The 24,451-nt window shown below is 39.9% G+C and overlaps 1 protein-coding gene across 1 annotated transcript in view; it reads right to left on the bottom strand.

Annotated features, from left to right (window-relative positions):
* Positions 1-24,451, bottom strand: part of foxk1 (forkhead box K1) — an 84,631-nt gene that overhangs the window by 41,699 nt on the left and 18,481 nt on the right. Inside the window, 2 exon segments of the mRNA XM_052021963.1 lie at positions 11,004-11,098; positions 11,101-11,200. Coding sequence (XP_051877923.1) covers positions 11,004-11,098; positions 11,101-11,200 — 195 coding nt within the window.

The following is a 24,451-nucleotide window of genomic DNA, read 5'->3' as shown; positions in this document are numbered from 1 at the left end:
CTGTAGAGGGCACCATCATATACACTAAATGGGCAAGGATTAGTATTACGAACAGCAAATGCCTTTTGTTTGGCTGCCACAGCAACTGCTGAACCACTGTCATATGTTGCAATATGTATAAGGCACTTAAATCACTACCCTTAACTGTTGTGAAGCTGGACAGCAAGTGTCATGAATGAATTGATTTGCTTTCATTTTCATGCTCACCCTAAATAGAAGCATAAATTCGCATTTCACTTTCCACAGAAGCTATTCTTAAGATTGTTTTTTTTAAACTTTACAACAGGGTACAAGAAAGTAATCTCATAAAAAGATATATTGCATGGAAATAACTTGCATATTTGGATTTACATACAGTTAGTTGGAATGGATTTCATTATCTACCTTAGGTTTATTTTGAGACACAAGAAACTGCAGATGCTGGAATTTGAAGGAAAATTCAAACTGCTGGAGGAACTCAGCAGATCAGACAGCATCTGTGGAGGGAAAGGGATAGTCTCTGTTTCAGGTCAAGACCCTGCATCAGGTCTGAGAGTGTAGAGGGGAGATAACCAGTATAAAGAGATGAGAGGGAAGGGAGAGGCAAGGGCTGGCAGGCGATAGGTAGAACCAGAGTGAAGAGGGAGATGATGGATAGATGGAGCCAGGCGGGGGAGGCTGAAGGGTGGAATCAGGAGATGGGCTGGTGGATGATAGGTAGAGACAGATAAGGAAGGAGAGAAAAAAAAAGGTGGGGGGAGATGGAGGTAGAGACAGAGATTGGAAGGTGTTAAGTCGAAACAAGAGGCTGCAGATGCTGGAATCTTGTAAGGAACCAGATAAGGAATGGATGAGGGGCAGATGGAACCATTTGGGGGAAATCAGGAGAGAGAAAGGAACACAGGGAGTGTGGGTTACCTGAAGTTGGAAAATTCAATGTTCATACCAATGGGTTGTAGATTGTCCAAGCAAAATATGAAGAGCTGTTCTGTTAGTTTGCATTTGATCTCACCCTGGCAGTGGAGAAGGCCAAGGATGGACAGGTCGGCGTGGGAATGGGAAGGGGAGTTGAAATGGCTTGCAACCGGGTGACCAGGATGGACATTGCGAACAGAGCATAGGTGTTCCGCAAAATGGTTGCCCAGTCTACGCCTGGTCTCACCAATATGAAGGATGCCACACTGAGAGCACCGAATACAGTAGACAAGATTGGAGGAGGTTCATGTGACTCTTTGTCTGACCTGGAAGGGCTGCTTAGATCTCTGGATGATGGTGAGGGAGGTGGTGTAGGGACAATTGTTGCACCTCCTACAGTTGCAGGAAAAGGTGCCAGGGAGTGAGGATGGGTGGGTGGGTGGGTAGGTAGGTAAGTAAGGATGAGCAAACCAGGGACTCATGGGGAGAGTGGATCTTACGGAAAGCAGAAAGGGGTGGGGAGGGGAAGATGTGACTGGCATAGGATCCCATTGCAGTTGGCAAAAATGATGAAGGATGATGTGCTGAAAGCAAAGGCTGGTAGGGTGAAAGGCAAGGACCATGGGAACTCTTATCTTTGTGCATTCAGGGTGTGCGAGAGGAGGACAGAGATAGTAAGAGCAGGTCAAATGGAGGAAATGGGGACAAGGGCTCCATCAACCATTGTAGAGGGGAAGTCACATTTCCTGAAGGAGGAGGACATTTCAGATGTCACGTGGCAGAAAGCCTCACCATGAGGATAAATGCAGCAGAGACAGAGAAACCGAGGGTAAAAAGGCTGGAGTCCTTACAAGACATTGGGTGGGAGGAGGTGCAGTCAAGGTAGCTGTGAGAGTCAGTGGGTTTATAGCAAATGTCAGTAGATAGTTTATTGTGTATAAAGACTCCATGGTGACAATAAAGCAGTGAGAACCAAAGAATTAGAATTTGTCAAAATGGTGGCTAGCATGAAAGGTGCCCCAGATGTAGGTGGGAAGGGACTGGGCAAGGGGAGAAAGGATAGCATTGAGGTATGAGGAGATAAGTTGAGCAGGCAAGAGCAGGGAGAACCAATGGGCCTAACTACGACAGTCCTGTTTGTGGATCTTGGGTAAGGGACAGAAGCGAATATTGCGGGATTGGGGCCCTATCAGGTGGGAGGTTGTGGAGGGGAAATTTTCTGATGTGATGAGGTAATAGGTTTATTTAGTCTCCCTCAATCTTTGGAATGACATGCTGTCCTGAGCCAGTGAGCATACAGCAAGCAGCATGTCAAACTGATGGCTGGGTTTCAATCAAAAGGAGTAAAGCCCAGACTTCTTATCCAGCAAAAGATGGGCCTTCACTGCATCACCTTCACTGAACGTCTGCCTTCCTCTGCTTCTTCTTCATTTACTTTTTCTCTTACACCGTCTGATAGAGCCAAGGCCTATTAGTGTACATTAGCAGGTCAAGGTCAAGTTCGTTCCGTCTTTACTCACAGTCAGAGGCAGCAGAGGTTGATGGTAGAGTGATGTGATGATGCTAGGGAGATACAGACCACCTTCAAAGGCAACATACCAATTGCAGAAGATACTGATGAATATTTTATACATAGCATTTTTTGAAAATTCTAGTGCAATTTATATTAATTTGCAAACACATAAATAGGATATTTAACTGGCAGACTTAATAAAAATCCACTTTGTATCAGGAAATTAATAGGGAAGATTTCTTTGTTAGTCACATGTACAGCAAAACACACAGTGAAATGCAGCTTTTGCGTAAAATATTCTGGGGGCCAGCGTGCAAGTGTCGCCATGCTTCCAGTGCCAAAATAGTATGCCCACACTTCCTAACCCATATGTCTTTGGAATGTGGGAGGAAACTGGAGCACCCGGAGGAAACCCATGTAGACAGGGAGAACGTACAAACTCCTTACAGACAGCGGCCGGAATTGAATCCGGGTCACTGGCACTGTAATAGCATTACGCTAACCGCTACACTACCATAAAAGTACAGGAGTTTTTAAATCCTTGTCCATTTAGAATTCTAATTCTTATCTTTTAAGTTGTTTAAAATAGTAAAGTAATATTTCCATAAAGTTACAAAATAATCTTATTTAACTAAGAACGATTCAGACTTGGACGTTGACAAACTTTATTTGAATCCTTTAAAAGGAAGTTTTGGGTTGGTTGAGTAGCCCTATAATTATTGAAGCTGGCAGAATTATAATTCTAGCTCTGTCCCAGTCATTAACAGCCTTATTAAGTACTTAGTAAGAAAACCAATTATGTAAGACAGCTCAATGTAATTGCTGTGAAACTGTCCTGGTCTACAACTAGCCATCTAAACTCACTTTCACTTTCTAAAAGTAATTACTTAAAGTGATACTTTTCTTGTCATGGAATAGAACAAAATACCCCAATGGATGGCTCTGACCAATGGAATTAAAGTTACAAAGAAAAATCTTCTTTTAAACCCAACTAATCTGCTTTGAGAATAGACAAACCCCAAAAGGCATAAACTACCACGAAAGTCACTTCTGTTGAGAATCAAAAAATAAACATTATTCTGCTAAATAAAAACAAATTAGGACACAAGTATCCAGATTATTTTATTCATTTTTTTTTAAAAGAGTGTACGTTGCTGGTCAGAGCAGTATTTATTCCCACAAGGAAATGTTGTTCTTGAACTCTGCAGTTCTTTTGGTGAAGTAACACATAATGCTATTGGGAACAGCATTCCAGTATTTCGATTCAGTGATGCAGGAAAGGAGATAACATTTCAAAGTCAAGACAGTACAAGATCTAAAGGAATATTCAGGTGTACCACGTGCCTGCTGTTCTTCCTGGTGGTAGAAATTCTGTTTGGGAGGTGCTGGACCAGCCACATCAAGCAACTGCAGTGTATTTCATAGATGGCACACACTATAGCTACAATGCATCATTGGAAGTGGAAATGAATGCTTGAGGGAGTGGATGGGTGTAAGCAAATTGATTACCTCGTCCTGAATGGTGCTGAGTTTCTTGAGTGTTTACACTGAGTCCCCTTGTGCTCCAGATTTGACTTGAAGATGATGGAAAGGCTTTGGGATGGGAGAAGGGGATTACTCATTGCAGGATATCCCACCTCTGATCCACACTAGCAGCCACAGTATTTATGTTGATGGTCCAGCTGAGTTTCTAGTTAATGGTCAGCTCTTGTGGATGCTGATGGTGGGATGCCATTAAATATGATGTAGTTGATTAGAGCTTCTTGTTGAGGATAATCATTGCCTGGTACTACTGTGGCACAAATGTTACTTGCCATTTATCAGCCCATGCCTGAATGTTGTCTAAATGTTGCTGAACTCAGACATGGACTGATGGCAACTAAATTCAGTTTTATTATTGATGTCATACTTGGTCAAATACTTTCGTCATTCATTCATCTTCAATTCATGTCTGGAATTCAGTTCTTTAGACATTGGCTGGACCAGGCTGTGATGAGGTCTAGAGTCAAGTGCTGCAGACAAAATCCATACTGGGAAATGGTGAGCAATTCATTGTTCATTAAGCTCCATTTGATAGCACTGGCATAGTACTTTGACTGAGTAGACTGATTGGGCAGTAATTAAATCAGATTGAGTTTGTCCTGTATGGTGTACCTCATCAATCCTCCATATCGTCTGGTAGATGCTGGCATTATAACTGCACTGGAACAGCTTGGCTAAAGGTGCTGTAGCCAGGATGTTGCCTGACCACCTTTGTTGCATCAGTGCTCTCGGTCAGTTCTTGATATCACATGTACTGAACTGAACTTACTGAAAACTGAATTCTATGATGGTGGAGAATCACAGAAGGAAGCTGATATGGATCATTCAGTCAGGACTTCTGGCTGAAAAAAAAGCTGTGAATGCTTCAGCCTCATCTCAGCCTCACTCACATGCTGGGTCCTACCGGCATTGAGGATGGGGAAGTTCCTGGACCCTACACCTCTTGTTATCTGTTTAAAGTCCACCATCATTCACGACTAGAAATGGGAGGTCAGCAGAGCTGTAATCCAACTTACTGGTTGTTGAATCACTTAACTTTGTCCTTTATATGCTCCTTTTGCTGTTTGGCAAGTACATCATACTACTTTGGAGCTTCACCTGGTTGGCATATCATTTTTAGCTACACTGTTCCCAGCATACCCTTTTGCAATTCTCATCAGACCAAAGTTGATATCCTGGCCTCACTCTAATGATAGTATACGAGATTTGGCAGGCAATGAGGCTACAGATTGTGATGCTGTACATTTCTGCTGTAAGTGATCATCCACATCACCTCAATGATGCTCTAAACTAAGTTCTAAACTCCCAGATCTGTTCTGAGCCTATTGCATTTAGCTAAAATGTATTACTACACAACATAATGGAGGGTATACTCTGTGTGAATACAAAACTTTTGTCTCTACAAGGCCAAGACTTTGGTCTCTTCTACAAATGCTATCACAGATAAATCACTCTGCAACAGGTAGAATGGTAAAGAGGAAGCAAGTAGGTTTTCTATTGTGTTGGTTGGCTCATTACTTGCTGCAAACCACATCTGACAGTGGCGTCCTTTGGAACTCAGCCAGCGATGGTATTATCAAGCCACTCTTTGTACCGTCTGAATACCGTATATTTTGTGCCTTGCCCAATTTTAGTGCTACTTCTAAAATGTTGTTCACCAAGAAGGTACATTCATGAGGTGAGGGAGGACAGAAGAAGGATATCAAGATATATCCTTACCTATATTTGATTTGATGCAGTGAGACCTTACAGAGTCTGCAGTCAATATTGAGGGTTCCCAGGGCTACTTTCTTCCAGATATGTAGCACTATACTGCCTTCTCTTGTTTGTCCTGCCAGTGGGACAAGACATACCCAGGGGCTATTAATCTTGCATATGATTCTGTGAATACAACTATAATCTGTCTGTTGGAGACACAAGAGGCTATAGGTGCTGGAATCTGCAGCAAAAATCAAACTGTTGGAGAAACTCAGTGAATCAAGCAGCATCTGTGGGTGGGGAGGTGGGGGGGGGGGGGGGGGGGGGGGGGGGGGAAGGGACTGTCAATGTTTTGGGTCAAAACCCTGCATCAGGACTGATGCTGCTTGAGCAGCCAAGTTCCTCCAGCAGTTTGTTTTTGTTTCAGTCTGTTGCTTGATTAGGTTGTGGGACAGCTCTTCCAACTGACACCAGCTTCCAGATTTTCATGAAGTAGACTTTGCAAAGTTGATTGTCCTGAGAGCAACTTTTGCTCAGTCTGAATTAGTGCCTAGATCAAAGTTGCGTAGTACATTTAATTTTATCCTTTTTCAGTTTTAATACGGCAGTTTGATACAGTTGAACAGCTGCCCAAGCCATTTCAGTGGGTAGTTACGAGTCACATCCAGGCCCTACATGGTAAGGATGGCAGATTTACTTCCATGTCACACAACAGCAACCCAGATGTATTTTTATGACAATCCAATAATACCACGATTATTATTAAGATTTTTTTTTAAATAAACGGAAGATTATTAACTGAATATAAATTCCACAGCTGACATGGTGAGATGTGAAGTCATGTCTCTGGATCATTAGTCCATGCCTCTGGGTTACTAGTTTAACTGACTTGGCTAAAGCCCGTGTGTGTGTGTGGGGGTGGGGGAGCAGAGGTGGAGAAAAAGAGGATTTGAAAGTTCAATAGTAACTTACAGAACAGTTACAAATTTGCTTTCCAACCAGCACATGGCCCCCAACACTTGGCAAAAAATTAGTTTATGTGGAATAAGTGAAATGTAGCAGATCTTGTACAGGAGGGGGGCTCTCAGTCAACTACAAGGGAATCTTCAGGTTGCAAATAACCACAGTTAAATATACACACTCTAATGGATTCACTTCTTGAAACCAAAAATGGAAAATCTATTTTAATACCAACTGAGAAAAATTGGAAATAGTATAGGAATCAATGAAAGCTGACTAATAAGGCCTAAGTCAGCATTGTTTTCTTAAGGGGAAATCTTGCCTGACAAATCTGTTGGAATTCTTTGAGGAAGTAACAAGCAGGATAGACAAAGGAGAGTCAACGGACGTTGTTTACTTGGATTTTCAGAAGGCCTTTGACAAGGTGCCGCACATAAGGCTGCTAAACAAGATAGCAGCCCATGGTATAACAGGAAAGTAGAAGATTGGCTGACTGGGAGGAGGCAAAGAGTGGGAATAAAGGGGGCCTTTTCTGGTTGGCTACTAGTGACTAGTGGTGTTCCGCAGGGGTCTGTGTTGGGTCCGCTACTTTTCACGTTATATGCTAATGATCTGGATGACAGAATTGATGGCTTTGTGGCCAAGTCTGTGGATGATACAAAGATAGGTGGAGGGGCAGATAGTGCTGAGGAAGCAGGGAGTCTGCAGAAGGACTTGGACAGGTTGGGAGAATGGGCAAAGAAGTGGCAGATGGAATACAGCATAGGGAAGTGTACGGTCATGCACTTTGGTAGAAGGAATAAAGGCATAGACTATTTTCTAAATGGGGAGCGAATTCAGAAATTAGAGGTGCAAAGGGACTTGGGAGTTCTAGTGCAGGATTCCCTAAAGGTTAACTTGCAGGTAAAGTCAGTAGTAAGGAAGGCAAATGTAATGTTAGCATTCATTTCAAAAGGACCAGAATATAAAAGCAAAGATATAATGCTGAAGCTTTATTAGGCATTGGTCAGACCACATTTGGAGTATTGTGAGCAGTTTTGGGCCCCATATCTAAGGGTGGATGTGCTGACATTGGAGAGGGTTCAGAGGATGTTTACAAAATATGATTCCAGGAATGAAAGTGAAAGTTAACACGAGGAGCATTTGGTGGCTCTGGGCCTGTACTTGCTGGAGTTTAGAAGGATGAGGGGGGATCTCATCGAAACCTACCAAATATTGAAAGGCCTGCAAAGAGTAGATGTGGAGAGGACGCTTCCAGTAGTGGGAGAGTCTAGGACCAGAGGACACAGACTCAGAATAGAGGTGAGTTCCTTTAGAAGAGAGATGAGGAAGAATTACTTCAGCCAGAGGGTGGTGAATTTGCAGGATTCATTGCCACATATCGTATATTTAACGCGGAAGTTGATAGGTTCTTGATTAGTAAAGGCATCAAAGGTTATGGAGAGAAGGCAGGAGAATGGTGTTGAGAAGGAAGAATAAAGTCAGCCACGATCGAACAGTGGAGCAGACTCGATGGGCCAAATGGCTAATTCTGCTCTTATGTCTCCTGGTCTTATGGATTTTATGTATGTCATTTAATTTCAGCTTATTTATTTGGTCCATTTGCCAAAGTGCAGAATGGTCCCTTAAATAGAAAGTTTTTTTTCCCCTGTTCAATCTGCAGTAAAAGTCCATCTTTATGCAAGTTCCTATTTAAAAAACTGTCTGGCATTATTATTTTTATGCTTGTTGCATATTTCAAGCTGTCACATTTATTTGAGTCACATGGGCTACCAATCACCTCCATAAACCAGAAGAGACCATGCTTCGGAACTGAACGATAAAGTAGACACAAATCAAAATTAATGATAATTAGATCCAGAAAATAAAGGTTCCAGATCCACCACGTAAATGCAACAATTACACAGAGCTGTTCAGAAATGTAACGTGGCATCAAGTGGCACGCAGAAGCTTGAAACTTAAATGGAGACCAGCTTGACTGGGTTGTGGGTCAAGGACCCTCTTACAGATCAAATGCCCTTTAAGATTTCTACTTGCCTCTCCCTCCTGCTACCTTCATTACATATCTCCTTTGAGCTCCCATCAATGCAACCTGGACCCATCATGTTGCCAACACCAGCCACTTCCCAATAGTCAATCATGAGACCCTCCCAATGCTCAAGGTCCCAAATCCCCTCACTGCCAACTGATGCTCCAGTTCTCCATATCCCCTGCCTGCCTCTCTCAGTTGTAACTCCAAACCCAAGACCCACAACCTACTTGAGGTGGTGGTGGAAAACTCTGCGCACTTTAGTGGGCAAGGCCATTTCTACTTTGCACTGATTTGGGCCACATGTGCAACAGAATTTCTGCTAAGGGCCACCCACACAAAAACACATTGCTGCCCCTGCAGCTTGTTGGTTTGTCTGAGATGTAGAACAATTTCTAGGTTTCAGTCTCAACACAATCCTAAAACTGGGCCATTACCCTAATTAGCAGCTCTTGACATGAGAGGGACTGACAGCAACAAAACAAATAATCTGCGTATAAAAAAAATATTCAATTTTTTTTTTACCCTTGAACCTTGCACAATGATCTGGCGTCATGGCTAGAGGTTTTCAGATTTCTAGAAATATTAAAGGAAGCAAACATTCATGCCTTAGACTCATAGCAAACATTCAAAACAAAAAGGAAGATAATAGTGTTATTGTGTCTAAAGGTAGCTTAAACAGAAACCTTATCATACTGATGAATCTAGGGCTAAATTTAAATTTCTTCCAGCTATAGAACAAGCACTTCCACTGCAGCTTACTGAACACCTCCTCAGCACTGAACCAGAAGACCATGGTGTATAGCACTCACTATGCAAGCAGTCTGAAAATGTGTACAAGCCTGTTCAGAGTAACACCCTTCTGCAAATATCAACTGATCACTATCTACAATATGCCGAATTACTGCTTCCAAACAATAAAGTCAGCACCTTCATGAAAAACGGAAGATAAGCCTGGGACTACAAGCAGCAGAATGAAATTCTTCCCTTGCCAACCCTGAAATATGAGTGCTTCTAAGTGTTTGGAATCCTAGAATAGCTGTTCAAAGTCTGTCAATAACATAAGTGCCAACTAAAACAGAAAACTTGTTTTGCAATTATCAAAGCCCATACAACAACGTGTCACATGCCCTTTCAACTTCAGCTATAATGCTCTTTCCCCCACAGCTAGCTGTGCAAACACTTCTGACTGCATGTCCAATATTGCCCTTGCCACTTCAGCTGAGGTCTTTAAGTGCTCAGAACAAATTAATCTAACTTTACAATCCAATGCCTGAAAAAGTAAAAGGGCTCTTATTGTGGTGACTGGTACCCAAGATTCAGATTGTGATAGGAGACAATAAACTTCACAAAATCACTGGTTAATTTTGTTTTAAAAAGGCATTCAACTACAACCCCAATCTTTTCTGGATCAAAAATTATTGCAGCTGCCTCATCATGTCACAGAACTCTTAAAAATACATTTTAAGATATGCCTGCCCTTTTCTTCCTATTTTATTTCCATCTTATTTCCCACTTTCTCCTTTTAGCCCATTCCTTATTCATCTACAAAACCAAAGTAGTACACTTGAAATCTGAACTTACAAAGAAAATGTTGAAAATACTCTGGAGTTCTCAACATCTGTGGGGAGAGAAACAGCTTCACCTCATTGAACATTAAATGATCTTTCTTTCTCCACTGAGGTTTCAAACAAGATGAAAATGCCTAAGTGCTGCTTTTTTTTAAAAAAATGGTAGAAAATGTTTCATTACCTCAGTTTTCTTTCCTCTCCCAAATGTCACTGTTCATTTGAGGAAAAAATAACTTCAACAAAGAAAAAATCCTTTAAAACCAAATTTTCATGAGTTGAAAATTCACACTAATATGGTCACATCAAGCATATCCACCAGATTAACCTTGGCATTTCCTCATGTCAAGCAGAATGGTACAAAAATTACATGCAACTGGTCCACATACATGTTCATTCCTACAACATCCAAGTTAGATAATATGAATTGCTTCTGTTGCATCATGAGGAACATGACAGAAGAATAAATTCCAAAGACAACTTAATCATCAAAACTTGTAGTTAATTGATCACAAACCTTCCCATACATCTGCTGTTTAATAAAATTGAACAAACAGACCAAGAAATCTCCAAAGTGAAGAACCAGAATACATTGGTTCACAAGTAGTCAAAAATTAATTTAAATGGGGTTTGTAACATTTCCGGCAATAATAAATGATCTCTCTCAGAAAATCCTGGGCCATTTTTACAAAGAATCTCTTCCATCTGCCAGCAGATAGGGCTCCGGGAAAACTCAAAAGACACATAACTATCATCTCATCAGAGACACAAAGCTCTCGGTGTTTTCCAAGTATCCTACCTGATTGTACCAGTGGGTGATGGGATAGGACTGACCAAGTCTATGTTTGGATCAGGAATGTTAATCTTGAGTGGTGAGATCTGTGGGCAGAGTGGAAGGACGGTGGAGATGCTGGCTGTTCTTCTTTGACCTCTTGTTTGTTATAAAGCGATGTAAATGTAATCTTTATCACAGTGCTGGGGAAACGAAACATACACCTGCAAGGAAAAGGTGAAATAAGGTCATTACAGAAAAAGGACAGATAGCATACACAATGCAGAAATAACATTAACGTAGCCTATCAAACGATTAACGCTTCTCTCCACATTTAAGATACAAATGATATGTTTTAATGCTTTATTCTAAACATCCCAGTAGCCATTTAAATCAAGCACCCAAGCAATTTGCTCTTACACAAAGGACCAAGTTGCATGAACAACAAAAGCACTACAGCTTCATCTTCCTGGGCTATCTAAAAGCACATACTTAAAACACTATGTGTACTGTAATCCATCCTTTTGTGCATTTGTCACATTTTTACAATTTCTCCAACAAGTCCTACCCCAAAACTTAATCTCTCCACCTTCCTTCCCTGTCCATTATGATTAAATAGCTATGCATAGACAACATTTACTATTAGTAGCTTAGATTTCCAGTATTTGACATTCTTTTTACAATTACATAGCAGTTAAAGCACAACAACCATAAAGCTAGTAAACAGGAAAGAAATTTGACCTCAATTGCCAGCAGCAAATGATTAGCACTGGATTTTTGTGCCATAGAATTTAAAATGCATTCGGAATAGAGTGCGTTACAAGTTCACTTCAGCTCTTGTGTAAGTTAGCGCAGCTGATCACCTTTAGTAACCACATTCTTCAATCTAGTTACTGACCACCAGTCACTCAGCTACCTCAGTAACTAATAGCAGATGGCAGCTGAACACTCTATTTTAGGGAGGGAAGGTGTTTATGAGTATCTTATAGCTGGTGGTGAGGCTGGAAAAAGTAAGAGATTTTTACAAGCAGTCGATATTGGAGAAAAGAAGCTTGTAGATTCAAGTGCTGAAAGATATATGGAAATGGTATGACGTGGCAGTTTGAGACAATGCATTTATATGAGCTACTAGTAAAAATAGGTAAAGAGCACTGACTGTTACTTGTGCATCTGTGTGTGCATCCTACATCTGCATTTAAACAATTTTCATGGAAATCATGTGTCAAAGCATGTACAACATGCAAGCAATGCTCTCATCTATTTAGCACGAGACCAATGCCAACATTCCGCTTCATTATTTTAATGTCAAATGGTCAACTTCGTTTACTGGTCAGCAAGTATAAAACAGCTTTGCTGAACTACATGACAAGCATCAAAACCTAGATGGCTCAATCCCATCTCATTGGGCCAAATCATGCTTACAACTGAATTCATTTCTGAAGTGAACCACCATTTGTGCCTCAACACATCACAGCCTTCCAGCGCATCTGAATGCCCGCTCCACTACGCTGAGCAGTGGAGCAGTGACTCCTTGAGCTCTAGTCCTCAGTTTTACACCAGGGAATAGTGGTAAAAGAACAGCAGCCCCATTCATGATCCTCTGAAATAAGGCGAGTTCTTTTATTATGTTGTTTTATTTAAAAAAACATCCTTTAACTAATTTATGTAATTTGTCATTTTAAAAAATTTAAATCTATTTGAATGTCTCTAATAACTAATTGTCAGAGTGTTGGGAAGTGAGATCACAGGATTCACTGCCTGATGTCTCCGCACAGCTCAAAGCTTGCTCCGACACATTGAATGCCTTTAGGGTGCTAGATTCAGCTTGCCTAGCCTTCTGCATCCAGTAAAACTGTGGCTAGATGGCAATGGTAGGCACTGAATCTAGGCAAACAGCCAGGTCTAGAACAATACAATTCATTTACTTTACAGGACTTCCTCTGAAATGAGAGTTGCTGTTGGCAGCAGCAATGTATTACAAAGCATAAAGTTTTTAAAAAAATGTAAGGAATGCGAAAGGATCAGGCAGTCTGAAAATACACAATGAGAGCTTACTTTCAAAATGGACATGGCTCAAAAGATTTGGAGGAGGAGAGCAAATGGAGTCTAATCAACAATTTGGTAATATCCTGTTATACATATGGCAAAAAAAAAACTGATTACCAGACTTGAACACCATCACCAGTTTTATATTCTCTTACCCCTTGGTGGAAATTGTTGCTAAACAAATTAATTAAAATTCTCAGAGTAAAGAGGACCTAACTCAGACTAACTGGGTACAAAAATAACAGAAGAGCAATGGATGAATGCTGAACAAGGTACACACCACAAATGTATTAACAAGGGCAAAATAGGAACATAATTGAGAACGTAAATAGTGAGCCACTTTCTTGAACTGCTACAATCCTTTTCTTGAAGATGCTCCCACACTGCTGTTGAGTCAGAGTTCCAGGATTTACCCAAGCTACAAGGAAGGACTGGCAAAATATTTCCAAATTAGGATGTTGTGGATGGTGCTCAGCTTGTTGGAGATGCACTCATCCATGCAAACGGAGTACTGTACTTTGACATGTCTAGTGGATTTGTTCTCATCCCATTGAAATCGATCTTTCAGTGATTTTTCTTTTTATCTTGGAGTGGCCTACATCCTTCTTAGTTGATCTAAACCTTGAGATATTATAACTGCAGTCTCCTAGATGTTCCCCCATTTATACTAGCTTCACTAGGCTTAGCTTCCTTATTGAATCAGATGTACAGATCAAAGAAATTCTTCTAAACACACATCAAAGTCTTTCCCTTCTTTATCCCTTATGTTCTTGCTATCCCGATCTCAACTCAGACAAATAGGTGAATTCCCTCATTATTATTATTACACTATGGCTTTTGCACATCTCTTTGAAATCTCCCTGCAAATTTGTTTTTCAGTATCCTTCACACTAGTTGCTGGTCCATGGAATAGTCACAAGAAACATCCTGGAGTTCACATGCCTTTACTTATTAGATTAACAATTAACAGAAAAAGAATATATTTTTATTACAATTAAATTAATTTCAATTTTAGAAGTAACTACTTAAATTTTCTGGCTCTTAGTTTAAACTCTCTGGGGCTCCATTTCCCTTTACCTCGTTTACTTAGCAATATTCTGTTTCCCGTGTTCCATCTACTCACCCAGAATCTCTTTCTTGTGCTCTTTTAAACTCACTGGATCTACGCCCATGCAACCTTTACATTCAGCGGAGCTGGTCCCATACTCCTTTTACTTACTCGTGCTGATTCTGAGGTATCTTTTGCTCACCAGGACTGTTTCTAGTGTTCCTTTTAAACTCTCCAGACTTGCACCTTAAGTTATGATCACTACTTCCATGAAGTTCCCTTGATGATACTTGCTCCACTTGGCCTTGCTGTTTTTATTCACCAGGGTTCTGTTTCCCACACTCCCTTTAAAATCAACAGGGATCTATTTCCCCAAGTTTGTTTTAAACTGTACAAGAAGTTTTTGGTATGAAATTATATGCAGCTCATTGAAAGAAAGACAGTGAGAACATCCAAGAATGTAAATTTCCCAGTGCTGAAGATGAGTTTTCACAAAGGAGGAGGGGAGCTCAAGAAAGGGATTTAGGAGGTGTGGGGAGAATGATGTAGTAGAAAAACCCAAATCCATAATTTGGAATGAAATTAGTCAAGACCAGAGGGTTGTGAAGGGCAGGCCCAATAGGTCATTTTGAGATAAACAGAACTCATGGATAAGGCAAATACAGTAAATGTTATGTGTGGGTTTCCACAAAGTACTTTACAAAATACTGTACAAGAGACTGATCACAAAAATCAAGGCACATGATATTAATTGAAAGATAACTGCATGGTTAAGTCTTTCAATGTAATACTCTCTCATTCTTGCACTGAAATGCATGGTTAAAGTAAGCATTTTAGTTCTGGAGTGTGAAGATTCTTTGACATTCTGATTCAGAGGCAAGAGTGCCAATGAGAATGATAATTGTGGTGACATAAGAGACTGCAGATTCTGGAACAAAAAAAACACAATCTGCTGGATGAACTCAGTGGGTCAAGCAGCATCTGTTGTTGGAAAGGAATTGTCGACATTTTGGGTTGAAAACCTGCATCAGAATATTTATGTCTGCTGTTACCAAATAAGGGCATTGGCAAAGTACCAGACATTTTCAGGGGAAATAGATGGATGGCAGAAGCTATTCAAAGCAGAGGTTCAGTGGCAAAACAACCAAAGAAAATGGATGCTAAATGATAATCCACTTAAGAATGGAGATATGTAGGTGTGCAGATATTATAACAAAAAAGGTCAGCAAGTAGAATGAGATTCTGGCTATTATTAATAGGACACAGACTATAAAAGAAATTATTATGATACATCAGTTAGGTCACAGTTGGAATATCAAATGTAGTTCTGAGTATTCCTCAAAATGCAGCAAATATTAACTGGAGTAATAACAGAAAAATGAAGTTATAGTTAGGGAGGTAAAAGTAAATAATTGGAGCCATTTTACAGTAAGCAAGATGTGGGGAAAAAAGAAAAGAAAATGGGATTGCATATAGTTTTAAATAAACTATCACCTGCTGGCATTTTGGGGAGAAGAGTTACCTACTAATTTTACTATTGGAAAATCCTTGGAACAAAGGAAACTCTTCTTAGACATGACGCATGGTCTAATTTAACACCCCTCAGTCTGTGAAGAAATCAGAATGAAATGTGCATATTCACTGCTCAAGACTTTTCTCTGCATTAGTGACAGAAAATGCAAACTGTGTGAGCCCTTTTGCTAATTATTCGGTTCACAAGTGTAATCTAAGCTTCCAGTAATCTGTCATTTTAATTCTCCATCCTACCACTATTCTGAGCTCAACCTGCATTCTCCAACGAAGCTCAACACAAGTTTGAGAAGCAGTGCCTTATCTTTTGATTTGATAAAGTGTAGCCTTTTAGACAAAGAATTTAACAAATTTAGATAATGATTCTGCTTTTTCCAGTTATTCCTCTCCTAAATCCATCTTTTGCTTCTTTATCAGTTCCCTTCCAAACCCTTTTGCCATCAATCCTTGCCATTCACCCTCTCACAGTTGTTCCCTTTTCTCCTTTCTTTTCGTCCCCTGGTTTTATATTTGCTTAAATGTTGCTATATCTTTAACCTTTACTCATTTCTGGTGAATAGTAATCAACCCAAAAACAGCAAACTTGTTCTGCTCTCCACAGGCTCACCCTATCCCACTGAGTATTATGTCAGAAGCCTTGGATGATCTTTGTACACAGACAACCAAATTGCGATGATCAACAATGGAAAAATGCAAAAAAGCTAACAGAATTCTGTCCTTTGCATCAGGTTCAATAGAAAACCCTGGTGAGACCAGAAGTACAGTGAACAGTTCCAGGATCTGCATCATAGAAAAGGTATATTGCCCTTGGAGAGAGCGCAGGAAAGATTTACTAGAATGATCCCTGCATCCTCAAGAGCAGAATCACAAAGAGAAATTGCAGTTGTATTATTAGGAATTCTGAAGGTTGAGTCATTTGATCCTCCAAAATGGCTCATACAGTTGCAACTGTTGTCCACAGACATCCTATCTGGCCATTGAGAGCCAGGTGGAGTTGCATGTTCCCAAGCCTCAGGGCTAGAACGTTAGTTAAGATTTTATAGTCATAGTTTACTAGTGAGGTTAGTCCATAAAGTTTTTGTTTTGTTGGACAGCTGGGCATGTTATTTGTTTTGTTAGAAACAGCACTGATATAACAATGCTACTTGAGTTCATTTACAAAGGGCAGTCTGGTTGGGATGGAGGAAGAAGAACAGAGGGAAAAATAAACAACTTCAAGAGGTTGTTCTATATTCTGGAGGAGGTCAAAATAAATCCACACATACAATAACCTTGTGATTTTCTGTTGTGCTGAGAGGCCCGGGAGTACTGCTGGCTTCTGCCATGCAGATTTTGCACAGAATTCTCAAAGTAAAAAATGAAAGAAGCACTAAAGCTGGAAACTATAGGTGTGTATAATTTTAAAATCAAGTTTTCCTGGCTTAACAATCCACACCTTTTTTTCTTTAGGTATCAAGCAGCTAGTGGCGTTCCCAAGTGCTAGAAATACAAACATCATTAAAGCTTCTATCCCGCTGTTATGGGATTGTTGAATGGTTCCCTAGTACGATAGGATGGACCCTTGACCTCACAATCTGCTTCGTTATGACCTTGCAGGCACAGTAGCATAGTGGTTAGCATAATGCTTTACAGTGCCAGCGATCCGGATTCAAATCCGGCCACTGTCTGCAAGGAGTTTGTACGTTCTCCCCATGTCTATGTGGGTTTCCTCCGGGTGCTCTGGTTTCCTCCCACATTCCAAAGACATACAGGTTAGGAAGTTATGAGCATGCTGTGTTGGCGCCGGAAGCATGGCAACACTTGCAGGCTCCCCCCCCCCCCCCCCCAAAAAATCACTACGCAAAAGATGTATTTCACTGTGTTTCAATGTACATGTGACTAATAAAGATCTTATCTTATCCTAAGCAATATAAATGCTCAAAAACAAGTTACTAGTTTATGGTTTGCACCAACATAATGCTGCTCCGGAACCAATTCCAAAGAATTGGAGGCAAATATTAAAATAAATAATATTATGGAACATAACTAACAGGATGGGAATCCAGCATGCAGTTTAATTGACGCAACAGCTTAAAGTTATAGAGCAGAATAGAAAACCACATCTTCAGCAATTCTTCAACCAATTATAATTGCAGAGTCAATGTAAAAGCAGCATCAACATACTTTCACACATTGCCACTCTAGGCACATAAAGGGACAGCACACAATGCCTCCATAGTCAGCTACCTTGTGTATGTAATGTTCCTCAGGCACAGAAAAATAGCTTCCAACTGCTTCAGATTGAACCAGAAAGATACCACATTGGAGAAGTCTCAAAACATAACAAATTCAAAACATAAACTGAATAAAAGGCAAATCAAATATTATTCCCATCTGTGACAGACTACTCTTGGTTGACTGTAGTCTAGAGCTCTGAAAATTATGTATCACCACACATCTAAATCATGCCACACAATTTCTGATCAAGCAAAATGATAAAAAGGCATAAGCTTTCATGTGAACTAGCACACTGCAACATAATAAACCATTTAAAAACTTAAAATACTTCAAGTCTATACAGATACATTATGCAAAATTAATTACAGAATTAATGCAATTGTTTAAAATATTGCATTATTTAGTTACTGGCTATTGACAGAAAGTGAACCTACAGTTATTGTGTACAAGCAAAATTCATTCTGTTTTGTTTTTACTCTGCATAGTCTGGCCACTACGTGCAGAAAAAACACACCCAGAACCCCAAACTCATTCTAAGTTACTTTAAAAAAATTGCTTCAGTTTTCGAAAGTACCTCTTAAAGACAGCTTTTTTTTGGTCAAACTACCACTTAAAGCAAACAATGCTCAGATCAATTATAGGTACAGTATTTCTCACGTTATAAATATTCAATTTATGAATTTGCCGTCTATTATATCATGGACAAGTGCACAATTTTTGAAGCTTTTTTGGCAATGAAAAGTTCGGCAATCACCAGAACATAGCCGAATTTATTCTGTGCATCGTTCAAAATGGCTTCAGAATGCCCCAGCAGTCCTGAGGATTGCACCTTCTCTGAGATGTCACAACATGCTATAACCTTTAATGCTAAGCTGGATGTCATTAGTAGAAGTTAAAATGGTGAGTGTTGGTGGACATCAGTGACTTGTTAAATGTTGCAGTGTTGACAGTGCAAAAACTCCTTAACAACATGAACAAAATTAAGCTTGGTGCCCAAAACATCACCCTGGAATTGCAATGTGTGTTACAAAGGGCAAGTAAGTTATAATGAAAAGAATAGATGAAGGATGAAGTGGTGGCAAGAAGATCTGAATCAATTGTATGTGCACCTGAGTTTGATGATGATCCATGAAAAGCAAGGTATTCGTGCCAAGAGTTGAAAGAACACAAAGCAGGGTGGCAGATCTTCTTAAGATACTGACACTTACAAGGCCAGCCATGGCTGATTGGAGCATTTCAAGTGAATGTGAAAAACTACATAACATCTTGTAGGGGAGACAGCAAGTGCAGATACTATGGTGGCAGAAAATGTTCCCAAGAAATTAATTTGTAGGGGGAATGTGATTGAATCTATGCTGGCTCAGAAAACAATGGGTCAAATAGTCTCCTTCCAGGTTGTAAGAAAATAAGCAGAGTAGCGGCTTTTTTATATATAAAAATAAGTGCTTAACGTGAGCAAGACAGAGCTCTTTTAGAAGATAAGGTCCTCATGCATGGTCATTCAAGGGATGAGAAAACTACTCCAGGCTTCAAGATAGCTAAAGAGAGATTTATTCTTCTCCTTGGAAGCAATACCAAGGATGACTGCAAGCTTAAATTTCTCTTAATTTACCACCCAGAGAACTCAAAGGCTCCAAAGGGATACTCAACTGTAGTGTGTCAATTTTGCAAAAAGGCGGGATGACTAGATTACTCTTCCAAGACTACATCACAACATTTCTCTCTCAATTGAGCAAACAACATAGTACAGGGAATAACCCGGACAAGAGCTTTGCTCATCCTTAACAATGCCTCTTGACATCAAGTTAATATCAAGGACGTGACAGACAAGTTCTAGGTATCATTTTTGCCCCTCCAGCTCCAATTCATTGTAAGAATCCATGGGCTAGGGAATTACAAAAATAGTGAAGGCTTACTACCTGCAGTGCATATTGAGGTATGTCATTGTGTAATTGAGTGGCAGGGACAAATCTAACATTCAAGAAATCTAGAAACGATCCAGTATCAAGATATCCATAAGATTTCATCAATGCCTCTTGGAACGATATAATCCACACAACCTATGGCCAAATGACTGGTGAAAAAAATTATAATCTCCAATTTCTGTGAAGCAACAAAACTTAAAAAGTACATCACATTTCATTGCATCTTTTATGAGTGAGTGTGTGTGTGTGTGTGTGTGTGTGTGTGTGTGTGTGTGTGTGTGTGTGTGTGTGGTGAACCAGATTTACAAGTACATGCTCTAGTCTTCATTTTCATGAAGGATACAGAAGTTCTTAAGTTAAGGTGAGCAACATTTCAGATCTTGTGGTAGTACTAGTGAAGGAATAAGTGTTACCACTCTGAAAGAAAGAGTATTTTAGTTCCCAACCTCGCCACATCAGGTGACATTAGTTTTACTATTTCTTTAAGTCCAATCAACCATTTGACCACAAAGAAACTGTACAACAAAGATGAACTCTTGACCTCACAGTCTACCTCGTCATGGCCCTTGCATCTTATTGTCTACCTGCACTGCACTTTTTCTGTAACTGCAACACTATATTCTGCATTGTTTATGTGTTTCCCTTTGTACCACCTTGATATACTTAGGTTTTGAAATGATCTGTATGGATGGCATGCAAAACAAAGTTTTACATTATATCTCGGTACATGTGACATTAATAAACCAATTACCTTTATCTTCAAACATTTATAAAATCAAGCCACCCAAAATTATTTGAACTTGCAGAAGCCCTGGAGCAAGACCTGAACCTATTACCTTTTGAATCTGGTGCAAAAGTGGCTTTCTATTGCACAGTAGAGTTAAAAAGCTTTGATTTCACATTGAAAAATTCTTGTTATGGATACTGTGTCCTCATGAACCACTATCAACTCAACATGCACTAAAAGCAAAATGGTATTATTTTGCAGAACCTTTTTTCTTACAACAAACATTAAGATTTCAGACTCATTTTTGTACAGTATTGCCACATTATTTGTTCTACAAGTTCACTGGTTGATTTTACTGACCATTAAAAAAAAGGCACACTACCGTACAACTTTAACAACTACAAAGACATAGTATTAGCAAACAAAAAAACTACCTTACAGGCGCCAGAAGAGTGGCAACACTTGCGGGCTGCCCCCAGCACATTCTCAGTAATGCAAAAAGATGCATTTCACTGTGTGTTTCCATGTACACGTGACTAAGAAATAAATATTTTGCATCTTATCTCAAATATTCAGTCACTTGACTGTCCTTTCCTGACAATATATAATAAAACTGGGTAGATACATAGCCTGCCAATTCCAGCTGTTTCCTCATGTATAAACAACACAGAACGGTCAGCCTTCCTACTGGGAGCAAGAGCTCAATAAGTCTGTAAACAACGGCCTGGATTTTAGCACAAAGGCAAGTTCAGAACAGGATGAGGAGACTGTTGAACAGCCTAGAAACACAGTATAACAGCGTTGCTAGTAAATTCATTTGGTCTCTGCTTTTTCTGATACACAAGCAGTGGTGCAGAAGGCCCTCATCTCATCGATTCAACCCTTTTCATTTACATTCACCTGCTGGGTTTCCCTTTCCTGCCTGCTGTTATAAACAGACTCACTTAAAATTAAGGCCAGCTTCATTATAATATTTCAATGCCAAACTACCCATGGGAAGAATGTCCCTAGGCTCAAATCCAGAAGAGGATGGGCCTTGAGCCTGTTCCAGACTTTTTTTTGGCAATTTAACCTCTGACCTGACCTTAGTTCACCAAAGTAGTTAAGATATGGCCCCACGTTTCGAGAAACCAAGGGGCCTCTGCTTTAGCACAGAGCTATTCATTTCTGCGGCTGAATCGGAACGCAATTTCAGCTAATTAAATTAGGGGTCATTCTGAATTCCTTATGGAGAATAATGTGCTCCCTCAATTTGAACATGTATTTATAGATTTTCAACACATCAATGTTCTTGGAAGCTTTTCAAGAGCACCACCAAACTCTGACACTGAGCCACACAAGGACTTACTAGGGCATAATTAAGGATGAAGTTTGAGAAGTGGTGAGATTTAGGAAGAGAATTGAAGAGTTGAAGGCATTTCAAGAAATGAAGAATTCAGCTGAAGGCAAGTGCTAATACACATCATATCTTCTGACAAGCTAATATGCACCGTGTTCTATTTCCTGCTCCCTTTAAACTGAACGGGGCTCAGTTTCCAGCTTCCTTTAAACTCATTGGTTTTGCTGGAAAATTTATTACGCTACTATGCAAAGTGTGAGATAAAAGTGAATTGTGTTTTAATAGGAGTAACATCCAATATCCCAAAAAAATCTGCTAGACAGCTGAAGTCCCGAGGATGCCGGATTATTGGTTTTTACAATATTCCTTTAAAAGTTCTTCTACCTGAAGCAGCAATTCACATGCACTTCTTCCAATTCAGTGTACTGCATTCAGTACTCACAATGAGGTCACCCCTACACTGGAAAAACCATATCACAGGCATTCCTTCTGCTCTCTCCTTCTCCCCATCCCTCTAACTCAAAACACACTTGGCTTCTCACTTTTCCAGATCTGATGAAGATTTCTTGATCCAAAGCATCAGCTCTGTTGCTCTTTTGACTGATTCCAATTGACCCATGTGCTTCCAGCATTTTCAGTTTTTGTTTTGGATTTCCAGCATCTGCAGTTTTTTGCTGCAATTAATACTCTCTCTATTGTGAGCTTTTCAGTTAAATTGAGCAAGATAATGGTTTCTTTCAATGCCAGAAACCATGCTGTGGTAAAGCAGTGCACAGTTGGTATTTAACTTTTACAAGAAGAAAGATTTTCTCAAATACACATAACAACTTCAAGAAAGTTGTTGTGGTGGGAGGCACAGTGGCGTAGTGGTTAGCGCGATGCTATTACAGCGCCAGCGATCGGGGTTCGATTCCCGCTGTCTGTAAGGAGTTTGTACGTTTTCCCATGTCTGCGTGGGTTTCCGCTGGGTGCTCCGGTTTCCTCCCACATTCCAAAGACGTACGGGTAGGTTAATTTGGGATCTAAAATGGGTGGCGCGGACTCGTTGGACCAGAAGGGCCTGTTACCATGCTGTAAATAAAATTTTTAAAAATTAAAACATTTAAATCAACAATCAAGGAAAAAAAACCTCATAACTATGATACAGCTAGTTTTCTTACTCCATCAAGGGCAACAGCATTTGCAGGAACTGCTGGGGTGACACTTCTCTATCTAGTGGTGCATCATGACAGTGGTTGCAAACCTTTATCTCTCAACTACTCCATCTTAATGCCAATCATGCAGATTCAGTGGCCTGCTCTACAAGGATTGGATACACACCAGCAGTGAAATCAAGCCAATTTGGCAGTTGACTAGCAGGGAACTTCCTCTTTGTGGACGTCCATGGTGGTATGCCCAGAGTTAATCTGACATTGTGTACAGTTCTGAGCATTCCAATATAAGGAACATATATTTAAATATCGATGAGAAAAAAACAAGCTAGATTTATGAGGACACTTGTGAAAACTGCTTGTGGAAATTAAGGCTTTAACTGCAGGAGAGGTTAAAAGGTGATGAGAAAGGGCAATAATTGGAAGGGCCATGATATGATACTCTGAGATGAACACAAGATAATAACAAAATTAGTTAAAATCAAGGCAAGAAACATACATAACATCCAATTATATAGCAGTTTTTGTGCACTTTACAATTGCCTAGCTATTGCTTCTTCTAAATCTCATTGACAGAAGGAAGTTTGACAGTGATATCATATACCACCAGGCTCAAGGACAGCTTCTATCCCACTGTTATAAGACTATTGAATGGTCCCCAGTACGATAAATTGGACTCTTGACCTCTCAATCTACCTTGTTATGACCTTGCATATTGTCTGCCTGCACTGCGCTTTCTCTGTAACTAACACTTTATTCTGCATTGTTATTGTTTTCTGTTGTAATGAAATGATCTGTATGGATGGCATGCAAAACAAAGTTTTTCACTATACCTCAGTACATGTGACAATAACAAACCAAGTTACCAATTTACACATGTTGTCTCTCATTCTCACGGGAACTTATGACTTCTCTTTCACTTGTTATGATCGTGTTTCTTTTGTAATGAGATTTTAAACAAGGAAAGATACATTGCCTGCAACGCTGACAGTTTTAGCATAACATCACTAAAAGAATGCAAATTGGTTTAGTTCAATGATTTGGAACAGTCAGCAGGATGAACAATACGATCAGAAACCAGTCATTCCTCATCTTTTGAGCTCATGCTTTCAAGGAACAATAGCGAATGAATTTAAACCTCTGATTAACATGCAATACCCCAAAATTTGTTCTGCAACAAACACAGAATCAAAAACTATGATATTCATAAGCTCAATATGCATCATATTCACAGGGGAATACAAGAGAGCATGAGGCATCATACCCAAACACCAGTACACGGTATGCAACAGAATTCTTAGGCTGCAATCTACTAGCTCTTCAATTTTAAGGGACACAAGTGATCAATGAAAAAATATGGAGGCATGGAAGGATTTTTTTTTAAATGCATCATATTACACCTAAAGTATACTTGTTAATGCTGTAACATTACAACCCCAAGATATGTACATATATCTGATCACTCCAACTTCAGGAACCACCTTTATTTCAC

The sequence above is a fragment of the Pristis pectinata genome, chromosome 8, assembly GCF_009764475.1.
Source record: "Pristis pectinata isolate sPriPec2 chromosome 8, sPriPec2.1.pri, whole genome shotgun sequence".
NCBI lineage: Eukaryota > Metazoa > Chordata > Chondrichthyes > Rhinopristiformes > Pristidae > Pristis > Pristis pectinata.
The sequence above is the reverse complement of the archived record's forward strand: the minus strand, read 5'-3'. Positions and strand labels throughout refer to the sequence as shown.